Genomic DNA, 18,712 nt, shown 5'->3' with positions numbered 1-18,712 from the left:
GGAGTCAGCGGCTGATTGGATGTTGCTGCAAAGCTGTAGCCAGTAGCTGTTAGCACAGCGACGGGAGGCATTCTGCAGTTTCTTTTTTGATGCCCTGAGAGCATGTAGGGTATTGTCACTCGACGTGCATTTGTAGTTGGTAAGGGCGATGCGCTTTTCTTCCAGTATCGGTGCCAATACAGATGCGTTGGCTTCGAACCAGTCCTTGGACCTTCGCAATCTTTTGCCAAAAACCGTTAGGGCCGTGGTGTGGATGGTGTCTCGTAAGCTTTCCCAGTACTGCTGGGCAGAGCTGCACTGGGGTAGTTGGTGGAGGGATTCCTCTAAGGCACGGTTGAAGGAAGCAGTTTTAGTTGGAGCGGCTGCTTTGCTGCAATCCACACGGGGGGGTCCTTTAGGTTTGGCTCTGTAGATAATTTTTGTCTGCAGTTTGACTTTACAGCAGACGAGGGAATGATCGGTGTCACAGTCTGCACTGTGAAAGGTATGGGTTTGGAGGACACTTCTGAGTTCAGAGCGCCGTGTTATGATCAGGTCCAACTGGTGCCAGTGGCCAGATCTTGGGTGTCTCCAGGAGACTTTGTGGACCGGGGTTTGGACTGAAAGTATGAGTTAGTGATGCAGAGATTGTGAAATGTGCAGAACTCAAGGAGACGCTGCCCATTCTCGTTCATTCTACCAATGCCCCGGTAACCCAAGCAAGATGGCCAGGAGTTATGATCTGAGCCAACTATTGCGTTAAAGTCACCAAGCAAGTAGAGCTGATCTTGTTTGGGGATGTTTCTCACAGTCGCCTCAAACTCATCATAGAATTTGTCCTTTATTTCGTGGGAGGAGCTAAGTGTTGGTGCATACACACTCACCAGGTGGACAGGTCCCATGGTGGTGTTAAGGCAGAGGGTTAAAATTCTCTCTGATCCACCTGTAGGTAGTACTATTGCTCCTAGTAGAGGGTTCTTGACTGCAAAGCCAACTCCGTATTCTCTGGTTTCACCCGGAGGCTTCCCCTGCCAGAAGAAGGTGTATTCTCTTTCTCTCAGTGAGCCTGATGAGAGGAGTCGGGTTTCCTGAAGGGTACAGATGTCTATTCGTCGCTTCAGTTATTCAAGTTTTCTCACATCTATAAATAGAGCTATTGTTCCCCCCCCCCAAATACTGTACATTTTTTGTAACCCGCAGTTTGCTCAGCTTAGCTTAGTTTAACTGGCGCTAACAGCCTACTAAATGCTTCATGTTAAACAGAATGAAACATGCTTTGATTCAACATTACCAGTGTGACAATGCCATAAACACACCAACATGTACCAGGTGATGGCGTTAAAAATGATGTTTGATAGTGTGAAGAATGTATATATATATATATCCATCCATCCATTTTCTACCGCTTATTCCCTTCGGGGTCGCTGGGGGCACTGGAGCCTATCCCATATATATATATATATATATATATATATATATATATATATATATATATATATATATATATATATATATATATATATATATATATATGCAAGAGTTATTTCTTTCTATTCATAGTCATATTTGAAAACAGCTAGTGTTTTTCCATTTGTTCTTTCTATTTGTCCGCAAGTAAATTGTGTGTGTTACCTTGAAGACTTGGAATGTAGGACTAGGAGTACTCCCTTATATCTTATCTGCGGTAGAACAATGAGGCAGTGCTCCTTCCCTGAAAGGTGGGGGCTTTCTTTCTGTGTAAGAAGGAGGCTCTTCCGTATAAGTGTTAGAGCAACTTAGGAAGCCGGTATGAATGTATTAGTCTAGGTTGTTCTCCTGAAATTTCAGTAAAACTTGATGATATTCCTATTCTGTCCTGGTGATCCTTCTTACTCAGCTTTTATGTCATCCAAAAGAACTTGGGATTGACCAGTAACTTGGATTCCCTTGGAGGAAGAACTGGTCCGACGCAACAATAGTCTCGCGGCTGCAATCCAAGATATTCATAGTCTCTTTATTAGCTCACTAACCCAAACATTTAGTTTCATAAATGCTTGCTCATTTACACTGAATGTTTCCTTGCCGATGGGATAAGTTGACCTTGCATTCAAATGGTGAATGTATCCCCCCCGTCACCTTCCCTTTTCATCAGCGATGGAGGGTAATTGAAAAACTGCCCCTCAACCCTCAAGAATGACCTTCCATTGTCTTATTTGTTTTAGTATTTTCTGTACACTGTTATGCTTCTTCTATTCTATCTTGTCTTATTGCTCTTGATCATTGCTCTCACGCAACCTTCGGTATGTACATTGCAGATCCCTACGTGAAGGTGTGGCTGATGCACAAAGACAGGCGTGTAGAAAAGAAAAAGACAGTCACGATGAAGCGCTGTCTCAATCCCGTCTTCAATGAGTCCTTCCCCTTCGATGTGCCCGCTCATGTGCTGAGGGAAACCACCATCATCATCACTGTCATGGACAAGGACAGACTCAGTCGCAACGATGTTATTGGCAAGGTAAGTGAAAAAAGCTTTGTTGTTGTTGCCCTTTGCAGGTGTTGCCACTTACAAGTCCTCTTCAGGTGTTCACCTGAGGGTAGATCAGTGCTTCTCCAATTATTTTCAGGTACAACTCTCGAAGAAGAAAACACACCCCCCCTCCCCACTCTCCGCCGTTAATATATGCTTGTGTATAAAATTGTTATAAGTACACCTCTGCATGACATGTTATCCTTATTAAAGACAACTTAAAAGAAAGGAATACATATAGTACAACTTACAACAAAGAATAACTTTATTAACATTGTTTTTCAGAGCATCAATTTGCCTGAAATTAAAAAAAATTAATTACAAAACCCAAAACCAGTGAAGTTGGCACGTTGTGTAATTCGTAAATAAAAACAGAATACAATGATTTGCAAATCCCTTTCAACTTTTATTCAATCGAATAGACTGCAAAGACAAGATACAACTGGACAAAGAGCTTATGTGGCGCTGGTGCAATGTTATTTAGGATTTGATGGGCCATTTGTATTGATGCTAATCTTTGAATGTTAGCAAAATTTAACAATCTATATTTTTGGAGAACTAAACAGTAGAGATGTCCGATAATGGCTTTTTTGCCGATATCCCATACTCCGGTACTGTCCAACTCTTAACAACCGATTCCGATATCAACCAATATGATTGGAAAAAATAATTTAATTTCATCCAGGAGAGCTCGAAGGGGAAGGGGTATGCTGCCTGCACCTCAACCCCCGTCCCCCAACATTACACATAAAGTGTAAATTCCAAGTCGTTACACTATGACTCCTCAATCAGATGTGTGCTTATTCTACAGTCATTTATTAAGAATTTTTATGTTTGGATATAATCATGAAATGATGTTACTAGATTACAGAATTGCTAGTAAAAATATTTTTATTTTACAGACAGACAGTTACAGGAATGTACACTTAATCTCATGCAACATGTGAAAGTTTTAAGGGGAACTAAATGTGATCTCTGAAAGAGGTACACAATATTTCCAAAGCAGGACCCCCGCCCAGGCATAACATACTATAGTACATAGCTGACTAAAAAAAACAATATTTAATTGGGCCAAATCACTTATATTAGAAAATAATCTCATGAAAATGACTACTTGTAGCATTATAATAATACGACATTTAAATTGTTATGTCAGGTTTGACAAATTTGAGAGAAACTGGGTTAGTTGCAAATTATGAACAAAACTGTCCCTTATGCATATTTACACTAGAGCTATAACATAGCATTGAGCTAAATATAATCAGTTTTTTTAATTAGAAATCCTTTAATTGACTTACTGTAATGTGGCACATTTACTCACTCCATTTTCCATATCAAGTCTGCCGCCCTCTGTCTTTTTAATGATGGATGAATATGCTACTTGTCTAGGACAGTGTCACCGCAGAAATGCATCATAATGCCACATTTGCATGTATTATGTAAATTAGTCAAATAAATTACTTCATATGTAGTTATAGAAGCAAACTAAACTGAAGTGAACATTTTTATTTTTTTTTGTTACAAAATCTGGAGCTGTTACAGATTCAGATTGGTTTTGTTTGAACATATTGCTGCGGCTGGCTACGAGGTTCTAGTTTTGGCTGGGGGGTGGGACTACGGGGAGGGACGGGAAAGTGACGTTTATTGTGGGAACGGGGAAAGAGAGGCTACACACATTGGTGTTCGTTCTGTGGTTGTGTTGCATCTTGTGCAATAAAGACAAGGCAAACAGAGAAGTTGTGTGAGCCTACATTCTTGGAATATTACAATATTGTCAGAAGTAAAAGCTACGATTCCAAAAGAGACTTTGTGGCAAGGACACCCTGCAGACTGCACGTTAGCGTCAATCTGTGAGTTAGCTAGGGCCGCAAGCCGATTAGCATGTTTAGCTCCGGACGCTGTTTTGGAGCAGGTTGCCATCGAACAGCCGGGCTCCTTCTCGCACACGAGCAGCTCGTCGGCCCGTGAAGGCGTCAAGATGCCGCCACTCCCTACTTCCCCGTACAGCGCGTCGCCCCCACTGTCTGCTGGCTCGGGGAACACACCTAAATATGCCGGTGGATCGGATTGGGAGGCATTTCATGCTCAATTTGAGCTGTTGGCAGACGCTAGAAGGGTACAAGGCATTGCAATTGGCTTTGTGTCTGGAGGGAGAGGCTCTTTCATGCCTCCTGCTGCTGGACCCTGAATAGCAACAGTGCTACGCTGCCCTGGTGGGGCATGGTCTCAGCCAGCGCTATTAAAAACTGAACTGAGAGGGAGGTGCAGGAAGCCACTCCGGGGGCAACCCTGGGGTCCCTGAGTAGATGAAATGGTGTTTCATGCGATGAGAAGTAACTTTCTTATGGCATGAGCTGGGTGTAGATGGCATCGGCGCCATTGGCGAGAAGGTGCGGGCTGTAAGAGCGAGGACAGCTGAAGAGCTTCATCGGGATGGCCTCCTACTATCGGCGGCACGTGCGGGTTTTGCTACTATCGCTGTGCATGCCCCTTTATTGTTGGCTGGAAAAGGGCAAAGGTACGAAGGGTGCCAAGAGGCATTCTGGGGACTGAAACGGGCCCTGTGTGAGGCCCTGGTACTCACCCCACCTCCCCGCCGTGCCCTTCTTACTGGACACTGTCGACAGCGGGGTGGGGGTGAGGGTTGGGGGCGTACTTGCCGTGGCCGGAAGGGTAGAGGGTGGTGGCATGCTTCAGCCAGAAACTCACAAAGAACGAAATTACTGGCAGTGGTGCTCTCCATCAGACACTTTAAATGTTACCTGTGTGGCCTCCCTTTTGTGATAGCGACTGACCACTCTACCCTCAAGTACATAGTGACTTTCTTGGAGCCAGAGGGGCAGGTCGCCAGGTGGTTGGAAGAGCTACAAGGATATGACTTTTGAAAGAAAACTTTGGCCAAGGGCTCGCCACTCCAACGCGGACACTCTCTCTCGCCGACCGTGTGCATCAGACAGATGTCGTTAGTGCGAGCGCAGGTGAGCACAGGAACAAGAATAGCGGGCAGAGGTCGCCGAGTTTGTGGCCTTCAGTTAGGCTGACAGGACTATACAGTCTTTAGGGAACTACAGACTGTGAAGAACGCTGAGTGGAGGCACACGCAAGAGTGTGACAAACATATTTAGCCCGTCTTGCAGTGGGTGGAGGCAGCGCCCGCATTGGAGGGCAGTGGCACCATCCTCCAAGGTTACCAAGAGGAAGAACAGTGGCAGGTGGTGGTGCCAGGTGGCGGTTCTGGACATTTTGGGATCACCAAAACACTTAAGCGGCTGCTACAGGGGTTCTATTAGGGTCGGCAGAAGAGAGATGTGACCGTCGCTGTGACCCCTGGGTTGCGGGCAAAGGCCCCATCGGCGCAAAGGCCCCCACCGGCGCCCCACTGCACCCTCAGAGCGATGGGTTGGTGGAGTGGTTCCACCGGAACCTGGGAAACCAGATCGCAATCGTCACCTCCCGCCACCAGCGTGACTGAGACAAGCACCTGCCGCTGGTGCTGATGGCGGATCGCTCTTAATGCTAGGGAGAGAGATGCGCACCCCAGGAGAGCTGGCCTTTGGCTGCCCACCTGATGTCCAGGTGGCCCTCCACAGGGACAGCCTCGTCCCCCTACCGTGGAGCTCCCCCAACCCCTGTCTCGGATACACAGGTGACCTCTCACTTGCCCGCTCAGCCTTCTCCCAGTTCCCCGCTTACGGCACAGAGGGAATCAATTTCCCCACCCCCCTTGACTCCTGCCCCCTTTAGCTCGGGGACTGTTACACTTGGCCCAGTTGTCCCACCCCTGTTGATTTGAAGGGAGCGGCTGAGGCGACACAAAAAGCTTGCAAGAGTTTGTGGTATCCTGAGACTAAAACAAAAATGGAATAAGGAGAGAGGGGGGTTCTTGATGTAAGGGTTACATTGTCTACACTGATTTGTTTGCACTAATGTGTTGCGCTAATTCACATGCTGCTCTGATGTTACCAAGTGTTGCCTTACGGGTTTTCATAAAGGGGGAGGGGATGTAGCGGATAGCTACGGGGTTCTAACCAATGGCTTTGGCTGGGTGGCGGGACTTCCGGAGAGGGACGGAGAAGTGACGTTTATTTTGGGAGGATAGGCGTTCGAGTATTCCCGGGAAAAGAGAGGAGACACACATTGGTGTTTGTTGTGTGGTTGTGTTGCATCTTGTGCAATATAGACAAGTCAAACAGAAAAGTTGTGTGAGCCTACATACCTGGAATATTACAATATATCCATCAATCCATTTTCTACCGCTTGTCCCTTTCGGGGTTGCTAGAGCTTATCTCACCTACATTCGGGCGGAAGGCAGGGTACACCCTGGACAAGTCGCCACCTCATTGCAAGGCCAACACAGATAGAACCGTTTCCAAAATAATGCATCACAGTATTACATTTTCTTTACAATATGTCCAAAAAGGATTAGAAAGAAGCAACACATATTTAATCCTACCCCTTTTCCACTTAATATTATCACCTTACACCAGATGTGTCCAAAGTACGGCCCGCGGGCCAAATGCGGCCCACCAGAGTCTTCAAATTAGCCCGCGAGACGTCATGAGTTTAATAAGGAATCTCATATTCATTTTAAAAGTATAACATTTTAAAATAAGTCTTTTTCCTGGTCAAAGACTTATTTTGTTTGGAATGTGCAGCATCTATTTATATGACCGAATGCAAACAACCTTCCCTAGTGATGATGCAAAAAAAAATCCAAAAAAAATCCAACCAACACAAAATGTAAACAGACATGATCACTGAACTTTGTGGACATTATAAAAACGTCCACTCACCATAAAAAAAAATAATTCTAAATTACACCCATTTAAATCCATTACAAAGCATGATGGGAAAATGCTTAACACTCTCAACACGTATCCATGTTTGGTGCATTTAAGCTGCTTGATAATTCTGATTGATTACAAAACTTTTAAGAAAGTTGTCAAAGAAGTAAACAAGGTAGAAGTCAAACTTTTGTATACTCTTAATATCCAATTATATTAATACATTGTGTGTGTAAAAAAAAAAAAAAAAAACATATATATATATATATATATATATATATATATATATATATATATATATATATATATATATATTTATATATATATATTTATATATATATATATATATATATATATATATATATATATATATATATATATATATATATATATATAAATAAATATATATATATATATATATATATATAAATATATATATATATATAAATATATATATATATATATATATATATATATATATATATATATATATATATATATATATATATATATATATATATATATATATATATATATATAAATAAATATATATATATTTACATATATATATTTATATATATATATATATATATATATATATATATATATATATATATATATATATATATATATATATATATATATATATATATATATTTATATATATATATTTATATATATATATATATATATATATATATATATATATATATATATATATATATATATATATATATATACATGTTACTTTACATGCAGTCAGCTTTCGGCCCTCAACAACATTTTTTAGCCCAATGCGGCCCCCAAGTCAAAATGTTTGGACACCCCTGCCTTACACATATGTTCAATCCCTGTACTGTACGTACACATTTCAAACATTGCACACATTACAAATCACTGTAATGTTAATAAAACCGTTTTGTTCATAACGAGGTAAGTCACTTATGATGAGATAAATAATATATTTCTTCCCCTCAAATTCAAGACATTAACCAATATTCCTTATCTTTGTACCTTGTAAACACTTGTTGTTGAACAGTTTCTTCAATTGGATGATGTCATTATGTCACTTCTTTACTCAATCCATTCCATAATTTAACTTTACTTAATCCAATCCATAATTGAATTCCACATACTGATATGCTAAATGTCTTAAGTGTTGTACGTGCACAAAAATGTTTTAGGTTACATTTTTCTCTAAGGTTATATTTATCTTCTTTCATTGAGAAGAATTGTTGCACATTCATGGGTAGCAGGTTGTGGTTTGCTTGGTGCATCATTTTAGCTGTTTGCAAATTCAACAAATCAATGGATTTTATTATTTTTGATTCAATAAATGAAGTGTTTGAATGTTGTCTATATCCAACATTGTGTATTATCCTAATTGACCTTTTTTTTTTAATGATAATAATAATAATGGGTTAGATTGATACAGCACTTTTCTATCAACTAGATACTCAAAGCGCTTTTTGTAACGCGATTAGTGAATGTAATGTACTTTTGTAGTTATTTCCTCTTATTTATTAATTTATGCACACTAGCAAGCAGTAGACAATATGGATTCTTTTTTTGGTCCGGAACATATTTTGCTTTATTCATTGTTGAAATATTTATTGCTACTTTATTTTGTATATTTTTATTACAGATTTCCAGTTTATTTGATCATCTATTACACTAAAAAATATGTTTTCATTTATTCTTTCAATGTCTACTCTATTTGTAATTGTGTTTCACTTCATCTGTTCTTCTGTTACCGAATAGCATTATTTAAATTTGACTGAGATTCAAAGATAGTCTTTTTTTTGTCAAACAATATTTTTATTTTTTAAATTGATTTAGTTTTTATTTGTATTTGTATTAACATCTGTATGTTCTCTCCTGAACAAAATGCTGCAAATGATACTAATTGTAGGTTCTTTGTAACTTTACAACTATCGTTTATACATAGATTGAACAATTTTGGTCCCACTATTGATCATTGGGACAAGTTATTTTATTCACCTAGCTTTACATATTGCTTCCTGTTTAAGTAGCTTCTTATCCAGGTCAGGGCTAGCCCTCTGATGCCATACCATTCTAATGTATTCATTAAGATGTGATTAATTGTGTCGAATGCTTTTCTTAGATCCATAAATGCTGCTGCTGCATACTGTTTACCATATTACATTGTATGGTTATTTCTTCTGTTATTTCTATTAATGCAATTGATGAAGAAATATTAGTAACCGTAACCTCTGTCATCCGTATTGATTATCTGCGGGTGTTTCGCTTTTATGTATGAATTTGTCTAGTCTGTTATTGAATCATTTTTCGATGATTTTGGCAGTAAAGAAACTGGTCTGTGGTTTGTGAATTGATGTTTGTCCCCTGTCTTATAAATTGGTACAACTTTTGCTATTTTTATTTTATCTGTGAATTTGCCTGTTAAAAATGATAGGTTACTGACATACATTAAAAGTGCCGCAATTTATTTGATCACTTTTTTTTATTGCTTTCATATTTATTCCATTACAATCTGTTGAGTTATTGGATTTGCATTTCTTTACTATTTTGATCATTTCTTCTTTTGTTACATTTTTGAGAAACATTGAGTTGGGATTTCTATCTATTGTGTCACTCGAGTCCTCTGCTGACCCTGGAGCTGGTATTCTTTGCTCTAGATTTTTTAGTTAGTTAATTGGTTGAACTTTGGCTGGTAAGAAGGTATTGTATCAAAGACATATCATTATAATCCTTCGAGTTACAGTATGACTTAAAAGGGGAAACACATCCTGCGAAGGATTTCTGCGAGTGTGTCTTTGCAATGTATAAAAAGACTGACCAAACTGTGACACAAGCTAAAAAAAAACCAGACTAAAGTAAATAACAATGTTTCCATAATACCTGCATTTAACCCCTTCATCCATCATGAACTATATTAATGGATTTTGTAGCTATTTATACTTTAAACTGCACTTGACATCCTGAAGCATTTAAAGTACAAACCCCGTTTCCATATAAGTTGGGAAATTGTGTTAGATGTAAATATAAACGGAATACAATGATTTGCAAATCATTTTCAACCCATATTCAGTTGAATATAAGGAATGTGCTTGGATTAGGGTATGCGTACACTTTGATACATCACAGCACATTTTCTTGCGTATGCTGTTTTCTGGATTTGAACGTACCCCAATTTTTAGTATGAAATCCAGGCAACTCCTAATACATGAGGACCAATGTCCTTTTTCCAGCCTTTACTTGCACGCCTATCTGTTTTGGCAAAGAATTGTGATGTTTGTCATTTTTCAATGACATACAAACCCCGTTTCCATATGAGTTGGGAACTTGTGTTAGATGTAAATATAAACGGAATACAATGATTTGCAAATCCTTTTCAACCCATATTCAGTTGAATATGCTACAAAGACAACATATTTGATGTTCAAACTGATAAACTTTTTTTTTTTTTTTTGCAAATAATCATTAACTTTATAATTTGATGCCAGCAACATGTGACAATGAAGTTGTGAAAGGTGGCAATAAATACTGATAAAGTTGAGGAATGCTCATCAAACACTTATTTGGAACATCCCACAGGTGTGCAGGCTAATCGGGAACAGGTGGGTGCCATGATTGGGTATAAAAACAGCTTCCCAAAAAATGCTCAGTCTTTCACAAGAAAGGTTGGGCGAGGTACACCCCTTTGTCCACAACTGCGTGAGCAAATAGTCAAACAGTTTAAGAACGTTTCTCAAAGTGAAATTGCAAGAAATTTAGGGATTTCAACATCTACGGTCCATAATATCATCAAAAGGTTCAGAGAATCTGGAGAAATCACTCCACGTAAGCGGCATGGCCGGAAACCAACATTGAATGACCGTGACCTTCCATCCCTCAGACGGCACTGTATCAAAAACCGACATCAATCTCTAAAGGATATCACCACATGGGCTCAGGAACACTTCAGAAAACCACTGTCACTAAATACAGTTGGTCGCTACATCTGTAAGTGCAAGTTAAAGCTCTACTATGCAAAGCCAAAGCCATTTATCAACAACATCCAGAAACGCAGCTGGCTTCTCTGGGCCCGAGATCATCTAAGATGGACACATACAAAGTGGAAAAGTGTTCTGTGGTCTGACCAGTCCACATTTCAAATTGTTTTTGGAAATATTCGACATTGTGTCATCCGGACCAAAGGGGAAGCGAACCATCCAGACTGTTATCGACGCAAAGTTAAAAAACCAGCATCTGTGATGGTATGGGGGTGCATTAGTGCCCAAGGCATGGGTAACTTACACATCTGTGAAGGCACCATTAATGCTGAAAGGTACATACAGCTTTTGGAACAACATATGCTGCCATCTATGCGCCGTCTTTTTCATGGACGCCCCTGCTTATTTCAGCAAGACAATGCCAAGCCAGATTCAGCACGTGTTACAACAGCGTGGCTTCGTAAAAAAAGAGTGCGGGTACTTTCCTGGCCCGCCTGCAGTCCAGACCTGTCTCCCATCGAAAATGTGTGGCGCATTATGAAGCGTAAAATACGACAGCGGAGACCCCGGACTGTTGAACGAGCGAAGCTCTACATAAAACAAGAATGGGAAAGAATTCCACTTTCAAAGCTTCAACAATTAGTTTCCTCAGTTCCCAATCGTTTATTGAGTGTTGTTAAAAGGAAAGGCCATGTAACACAGTGGTGAACATGCCCTTTCCCAATTACTTTGGCACGTGTTGCAGCCATGAAATTCTAAGTTAATTATTATTTGCAAAAAAAAGAAGAAAAGTTTATGCGTTTGAACATCAAATATGTTGTCTTTGTAGTGCATTCAATTGAATATGGCTTGAAAAGGATTTGCAAATCATTGTATTCCGTTTATATTTACATCTAACACAATTTCCCAACTCATATGGAAAAGGGGTTTGTAGAAAGGCTTTCCATTAGACAGCTGTCGCTGCAAAACTTCTACCACAAGCGTAGGGGAACGAGGCATTGGTGACAGTTAAGTATTGCTTAAGCGATGTTGCCGGGGGACTCCCAAAGACCTCGGCTCTGTCCCACCTCGTTCGGTTATTTAATCAGAGAGAAAAGAAGGTTATCAGATGCGTATTTCAATGCTCAATCAGTTCAAATATACTTACAGAGGCACTCTGAACTGTTAGCAAAACGATCACCAAGCTCGTTGGATTACGTGAAGGCAAGAGTCGTGTTACTCAAAATCATTCTTTTTAAGCTTATTCGAGAGGAAGTCCCAGTGTTCTTTCCTTTCAGACTTTGATATATTCTTTTACAGAATAGAGCAGTCGTGTTCTTTCCTTTCGTACTTTGATATGCTCTTTGATAGAATAGAACATGACTTGTTGACACTTCTGCAAAAAGCAGGAGATCATGAGCAGGTTCTGAGTTTCAGTGATGCACAATACATTTCACTCTGGTCTACGTGAAGCATTAGTGTTCAAATAAGCATCGTCATACAAAAGGTGTTCTAAGGATCTAATGGTAAGCATGAATATTTAGTACGCATCAATAAGCATCCTAAGCTAATCTTTATGTTTGAATAGTTAATGAGCTGCTCAAAAGGCACAAGCTATTTTAAGAGTATAGTGAATCAAAAATGGTCCCAATCACAACTACATTTTCAACCCCATCTATTATGCATCGTGTGATAGAGCTCAAGACTTTCATACCATTACAGTTTCTGCTCAACATCCTCCCTGTTGTGGCCTAGGTACCATGTATGCTGTATCCTGTGAAGTCCAGGTCATGACCATACTTCATACTTGCCAACCCTCCCGTTTTTAGCAGGAGAATCCCGGTATTCAGCGCCTCTCCCGACAACCTCCCGGCAGAGATTTTCTCCCGACAAACTCCCGGTATTCAGCCGGAGCTGGAGGCCACGCCCCCTCCAGCTCAATGCGGACCTGAGGCTGAGTGGGGACAGCCTGTTCTCACGTCCGCTTTCCCACAATATAAACAGCTTGCCTGCCCAATGAACGGAGAAGTTAAACAGGACAACACTGCCATCTAATGGATAGCCAACGGAACTACTTTTTTCTATGTAAATAAAATAAATATATATATATATATATATAGCTAGAATTCATTGAAAGTCAAGTATTTCATACATATATATATATATATATATATATATATATATATATATATATATATATATATATATATATATATATATATATATATATATATATATATATATATATATATATATATATATGTATGAAATATATATGGAATACTCGAGTTGGTGAGAACCGGTACTCGTTATCGAGACCACTATAGTAAAGAAAAAGAGTTGGTTCTTTATTCTAATCCCTGAGAACGAATCCCTTCCCACAGGAAATTAATGCCCTGTGGGACGCAATGTTATGCCCATTTGATTGTAGACTCTTACTGACACCATGTGGCGATATGAAAATAGTATGCGTCATTCGTTTGGGCACTTCCGGGTTGGCGAGTCAGTTCAGTTCATGAGACAATTGAGAAGTAGACAAGTTGTGTTAGCTCCTACAAGCCTTGGAAAAGATAAGTCTGTAAGTAAACTGTTTAACTTGTTCATATAACTCAATATTAAGGTGGAAAGTGTTTCAATTTGATAGTAAGATGTCTATTGAAGAACGATTTTTGTGCACTGTTTCAATGGATGTTTTGAGGACTTAAAATGGCTGCCAGTCGTGTATTTCCACCATCGAAACAGTTTCAACACGCAGAAGTATTTGTTTGATGATAGTACTGTATATTTGTGTGAAGCTAATATTTACATATTGTGTATTACATTTCAGTATGTTCATTGAATCACATAGCTTATACATTTGTCATTGGGTGTATTTCAGTTTAAAAAAATTACAAATAACAGTCCAGTGCAAGACAAAAGTAAAGATAGGAAAAGACAAAGCAAGATCAACAACAATAAAGAGCCTAAATGGATTAATCTGCTTTGGAACTTTATTTGACATCTGGGATTGTTTGTTAGCTGTCTGCCAAGCTGTATAACCTCAACACGTATAGTGAGGTCAGAACAGGCAACATGCAATTATTGCCAGGCTTCGCTCTCATGTAAGGGGGGAAGAATTGTTGATTGATGACTGTGGTGTTCTTAGTGTCATAGTGTGTGTAGTTGTATGTTCCAATAGCAGCAGAAGTGCACTTTTTGGAGAGCTGTATTATTTTCAGTTTTGTGCCCAAGGGACTGATTTTATTTAACACTATATTATTATTTATACACCTATAGTGATCACAGAGACAGGTTGTTTTTGTGTTACTGTATATATTTGTTTTTCTGAAAAATCCCACTTAATATACTTTGGGTAACAACAGACAATATTTTATTTATTAATTTTTTTAGGGGGGGTAACAGTCAATATTTAATTCTTATTTTATTTTATTTTTTTCTTATATAATAAAAGTGAGCTTTTGTTAAACAAAATATTGTGTTTTTTTTTTTCCATATACTACAACCTATCTGGATTCGATAAGAGAATCGACAAGGAATCGGTTCGATAAGAGGATTCGATAATGGGCTCGAACTCGATAATTTCTTATCAAACATCATCCCTACATATGGGCAATGGACATTTGCATCTTTGCCCACTGAACCACACCTCTTTGGTTGCTGTTGTCAAGCCCCACTAACGTTCATCAAAGATGGCTGAAGATCAGCAATCACTTGCTTGAATTTTAGGCAAAATTAGCCTATCTTTCCTTCCCGATGCATCTAGTTTACCCAAATTTCCTGGGAAATAATAACATATTTCTTATGCTATGATTGTTTCTAACCATAATCACCTTAATAGATGGCCTCATTAAAGGAAAGAAGTTACGTAAAATGTGTTACGTTCCACCACATGCTACCTCTTTACCATTCATAAACCCTCCCCCACTAATTTTCTTTAATAAGCACATAGCTACACACATAGGCCAACGTGTCGTAGACAATCCAAACAACTAAACAGAGGAAAGTAAATTGCGTAATCCTTTGTATCTATATACATAATGCTGGGATTTCCTTAACGTTATTTTTTCAGTCAATTAATGACCTAACCTTCAAACAAACAGCTTGTTGTTGTTTTTCACGTTCAGCTGAAAATGCGGTTCCTCACAAGCTTTAATCCAATTGAGACATTTCTCGTGGTTTGTCTTTGGTTTGGGAAATTGGAGATTTTTACTCCTTCGACTATCTCCTAGACCAGGGTTGGGCAACCCAAAATGTTGAAAGAGCCATTTTGGTCCAAAAAAAAAAAAAAAAGAAAAGCCTTCTATAAGTGATATAATGAAGTCAACACATGATGTACGTGTCTGTATTAGTTATATTAGCCTACTATCAAAATGAATTTAAAAGTCTTAAACAAGTGTTATAATGAAGACAACACATGATTTAAGTGTCTATATTAGCTATGTTAGCCTACTTTTATTTTTATAACATTGGAAAACATTAGTAAACCTTCTCAGAGGGTGAGATAACTCCTCTAAAGGACTGTCTTGGAATGGCCAAAGGTATAGATGTGTGTGTCCAAGTTAAAGGAAACGGCAGGCTGTCTTCTTCTAATGAATTTATTAAAATCTATGCAAGCTGGGTAACGTTTGCTGTGGTCTGGATCAACATGGCACACAAACAACTGTCAGAAATTCAGCCAATATTACATACAGATAATACGTCATGAGAAATGCAGATAGAAATTAAATACACAGAGGACATAGGAAATTAAATGAGCTCAAATATACCTACAAGTGAGGCATAATCAGTGTTCCTGTTCTGGAAGCCTGTACACTGTTTGTTGGTCTAATCTTGAACGGGTTTGTGCTGAAAACAAAGTTTCGTTGTACTTGTGCAATGACAATAAAGACCTATCCTATAAAGACCTATCCTATCCATACTCTAATTGACTGTAGTGCAAGAGCTGCATCATTGCCAGATAGGTTTTCATTGAACAATGTGCTTATTATTTTGATCATCTCTGGTATTCACCCTGCGTTTTTCTCTTGTCAGATCTACCTGTCGTGGAAGAGCGGACCAGCCGAGGTGAAGCACTGGAAAGACATGCTGGCTCGGCCGCGCACCAACGTAGCCCAGTGGCACGCTCTTAAGGCCTGATGGCACCGCCCCACCCGCCTCCATGGCCCCTTCTTTCTTCCCCCCCCACCTCGCCCTTCCCGTCCCGTCCTTATGCACAAGACTGACTTGCTGCCAGGCTGCGAAACACGGGTACAATTAGCCATCTGCTCTCTTAAACCTTTAAACTTCTTCTCTCGTCCTCTCTAGCTGTTTTCTTGTTCCCTCTTCTCATACGGTCACCCGTCTCCATTTTTCCGTGTCGTTTGACTCTCCTCTCTCTTTGCTTCTGACTGCCCAAAACGACCCTCCGCACTTGGCGGTGGTTTCATTTCTTTCTTTCTATTTGTGGACCCCTCGGTCCTGAACTGCACTACAGCCTGACCCACTGAAGGTGCCAGTCCCGTGGGATCACAGGGAAGTGACATACAGTATAATCCTAGTGTGTAATTATTCCTGGTAAACAATACTATACAGTATGTACTGTATGTACATAAACATACTGGTATATTAGGCCGATAGAACCCCCCCCCCCCCATACAAACCGGCTATGTGTGCTTTCTCCGCCACCTCCCTTCTCTTCATCCGTCTCCAGTGTGCTATATCTTCCATTGCGTTCCTCCCCTTCTTTTACTTAAGTGTGGTTTAATGTTTGACTGAAGTCGTAGAAAGCAATCAATACTCGGTTTGTAAAGAAACCAGCTCAGCTCAAGATGCTGTTGATGATACTAGTGTCTCTCTCCCTATTCTCTCATTTCCTCTTTATTGTTCCCTCTTACTCATCCCCTGGTACAATATAGTGGACCCCCTTACTCCCACCAGCCACCTCGCCCCCTTGTTGTCCGTGTACTGTGGGTGCTGTGTCGTAGCTCCAACAAAAAGAGAGGTTTAAAGACATACTGTATATGTACTGAACTTTCCAGAAACTGGGAAAGCGGGATGGATCGCTCCTGATTTTTTTTCCAGACAAATAATCCCTTGACAACGGGGAGAGAAAAAAGAAGACGGGGGGGGGAACAACTCTAAATCCGAGACGTTACGATGATGTCATTTTTCACAGGGACGGAGGGAACCAATTTGGAATCTTCCCTGCAACAAAGGCAACGCGACGTTTGTGCTGTTCTGTGTGCATGCGGTCCGTCAGTGCTCTTGTTTTGCCCTGTTGTGCTGAAGATCTCAGAGAACCTCTCCCATTTTCCTCACCTGTCTTTGTCTGTGGCGCATCCGCCTGTGCGCATGTGTGTGTGTGTTTGTGTGTGTGTGTGTGTGTGTGTGAGACGGGCATACAGGAGCAACACGACTCTGACGCAGCAGTCTTCTCTTTTCTCTTTCTCTCTTCTTACTGCCATTAAATTCCCCATCCTCCTTTAACTGCCCTGCCTTCTGAACAAAAAGGAAATGCGGGGAAAGTTCTATCTGCACTTTTTCAAAAAAAATGTATTAACAATAATAACAATGAGGGTGGTTTTTGAGGGTGAGTATAGTGCAAATGAAAGGAGTGTATGAAAAGGGGAGGCTGGGGGTGAGGCCGCCTCTGCTCTGTGGCTCGAGGGTGTCGAGATAAAGGAGAGGACACACAGAGGACAGGCTCTCGTCCTCTTCTTTTTTGCATTTCTGGGTTTTTTCAGTGCATGTTCACCGGCATGTGTGCGATGGATTGCTGTTGGCAGCGGGGTGCTTGCTCTGCCTCTCACGTGGAGGCGTGCCAAGGCAGCATTGTTGCGACACAAAAGTGTAAAGCATGATCAGAGCCCCCATCCAAGAGACCGGCAGATGCTTCCTGACGCTGTAAGCATTCTGTATGGAGCGGATTTTGGCTTTGGTTCTGACCCGAGATAACAGGGAAATTGGTGTCTGTGCTTCACACTCAGTGGGTGTGATTTTTGAAGATGGACTGATCTGTGACTGCGAGATACTGTACGAGCAGATAATCTTTACCCGGGTGCTTGAGACCAGTGCAGTGTTTCAGCGGCTGCCATGTTTGTCAGCACAAATTCCCTCAGAGTAAATAAAACAGGCGCATATTGACAGCATTGCAGCTGTTAAGGGCTACCTGCTCAAAAGTGCTGCACTTACACTTGTTAAAGTTCCATGAGGCAAAATGCTGTTCACTTTGACTGAAACACTTTTTGATATCATTTCATTATTTATGATGAAACTCATATGGAAACCCCGTTTCCATATGAGTTGGGAAATTGTGTTAGATGTAAATATAAACGGAATACAATGATTTGCAAATCCTTTTCAACCCATATTCAGTTGAATGCACTACAAAGACAAGATATTTGATGTTTGAACACAAACTTTTTTTTTTTTTTGCAAATAATCATTAACTTAGAATTTCATGGCTGCAACACGTGCCAAAGTAGTTGGGAAATGGCATGTTCACCACT

The 18,712-nt window shown here is 40.0% G+C and overlaps 1 protein-coding gene and 1 long non-coding RNA gene across 5 annotated transcripts in view; one reads left to right on the top strand and one right to left on the bottom strand.

Annotated features, from left to right (window-relative positions):
• The window catches only part of LOC133641732 (uncharacterized), a 29,958-nt gene extending 16,876 nt beyond the window's left edge, over positions 1–13,082 (bottom strand). Inside the window, exon 1 of the long non-coding RNA XR_009824331.1 lies at positions 12,940–13,082. This is a non-coding gene — a long non-coding RNA (uncharacterized LOC133641732). The remainder of the gene's footprint in view (positions 1–12,939) is intronic.
• The window catches only part of LOC133641730 (synaptotagmin-7-like), a 136,709-nt gene extending 118,271 nt beyond the window's left edge, over positions 1–18,438 (top strand). For all 4 annotated transcript variants that reach the window (XM_062035678.1, XM_062035677.1, XM_062035676.1 and 1 more), the window contains 2 exons: positions 2,274–2,473; positions 16,257–18,438. In XM_062035678.1, the coding sequence (XP_061891662.1) occupies positions 2,274–2,473; positions 16,257–16,361 (305 nt within the window). In that variant the 3' untranslated portion in view covers positions 16,362–18,438. The remainder of the gene's footprint in view (positions 1–2,273; positions 2,474–16,256) is intronic.
• The last annotated feature ends 274 nt before the right edge of the window (positions 18,439–18,712 follow it).

Source organism: Entelurus aequoreus, linkage group LG24 (genome assembly GCF_033978785.1).
Source record: "Entelurus aequoreus isolate RoL-2023_Sb linkage group LG24, RoL_Eaeq_v1.1, whole genome shotgun sequence".
In the NCBI taxonomy this organism is placed as follows: domain Eukaryota; kingdom Metazoa; phylum Chordata; class Actinopteri; order Syngnathiformes; family Syngnathidae; genus Entelurus; species Entelurus aequoreus.
This window is presented reverse-complemented; position numbering and strand designations above follow the sequence as displayed.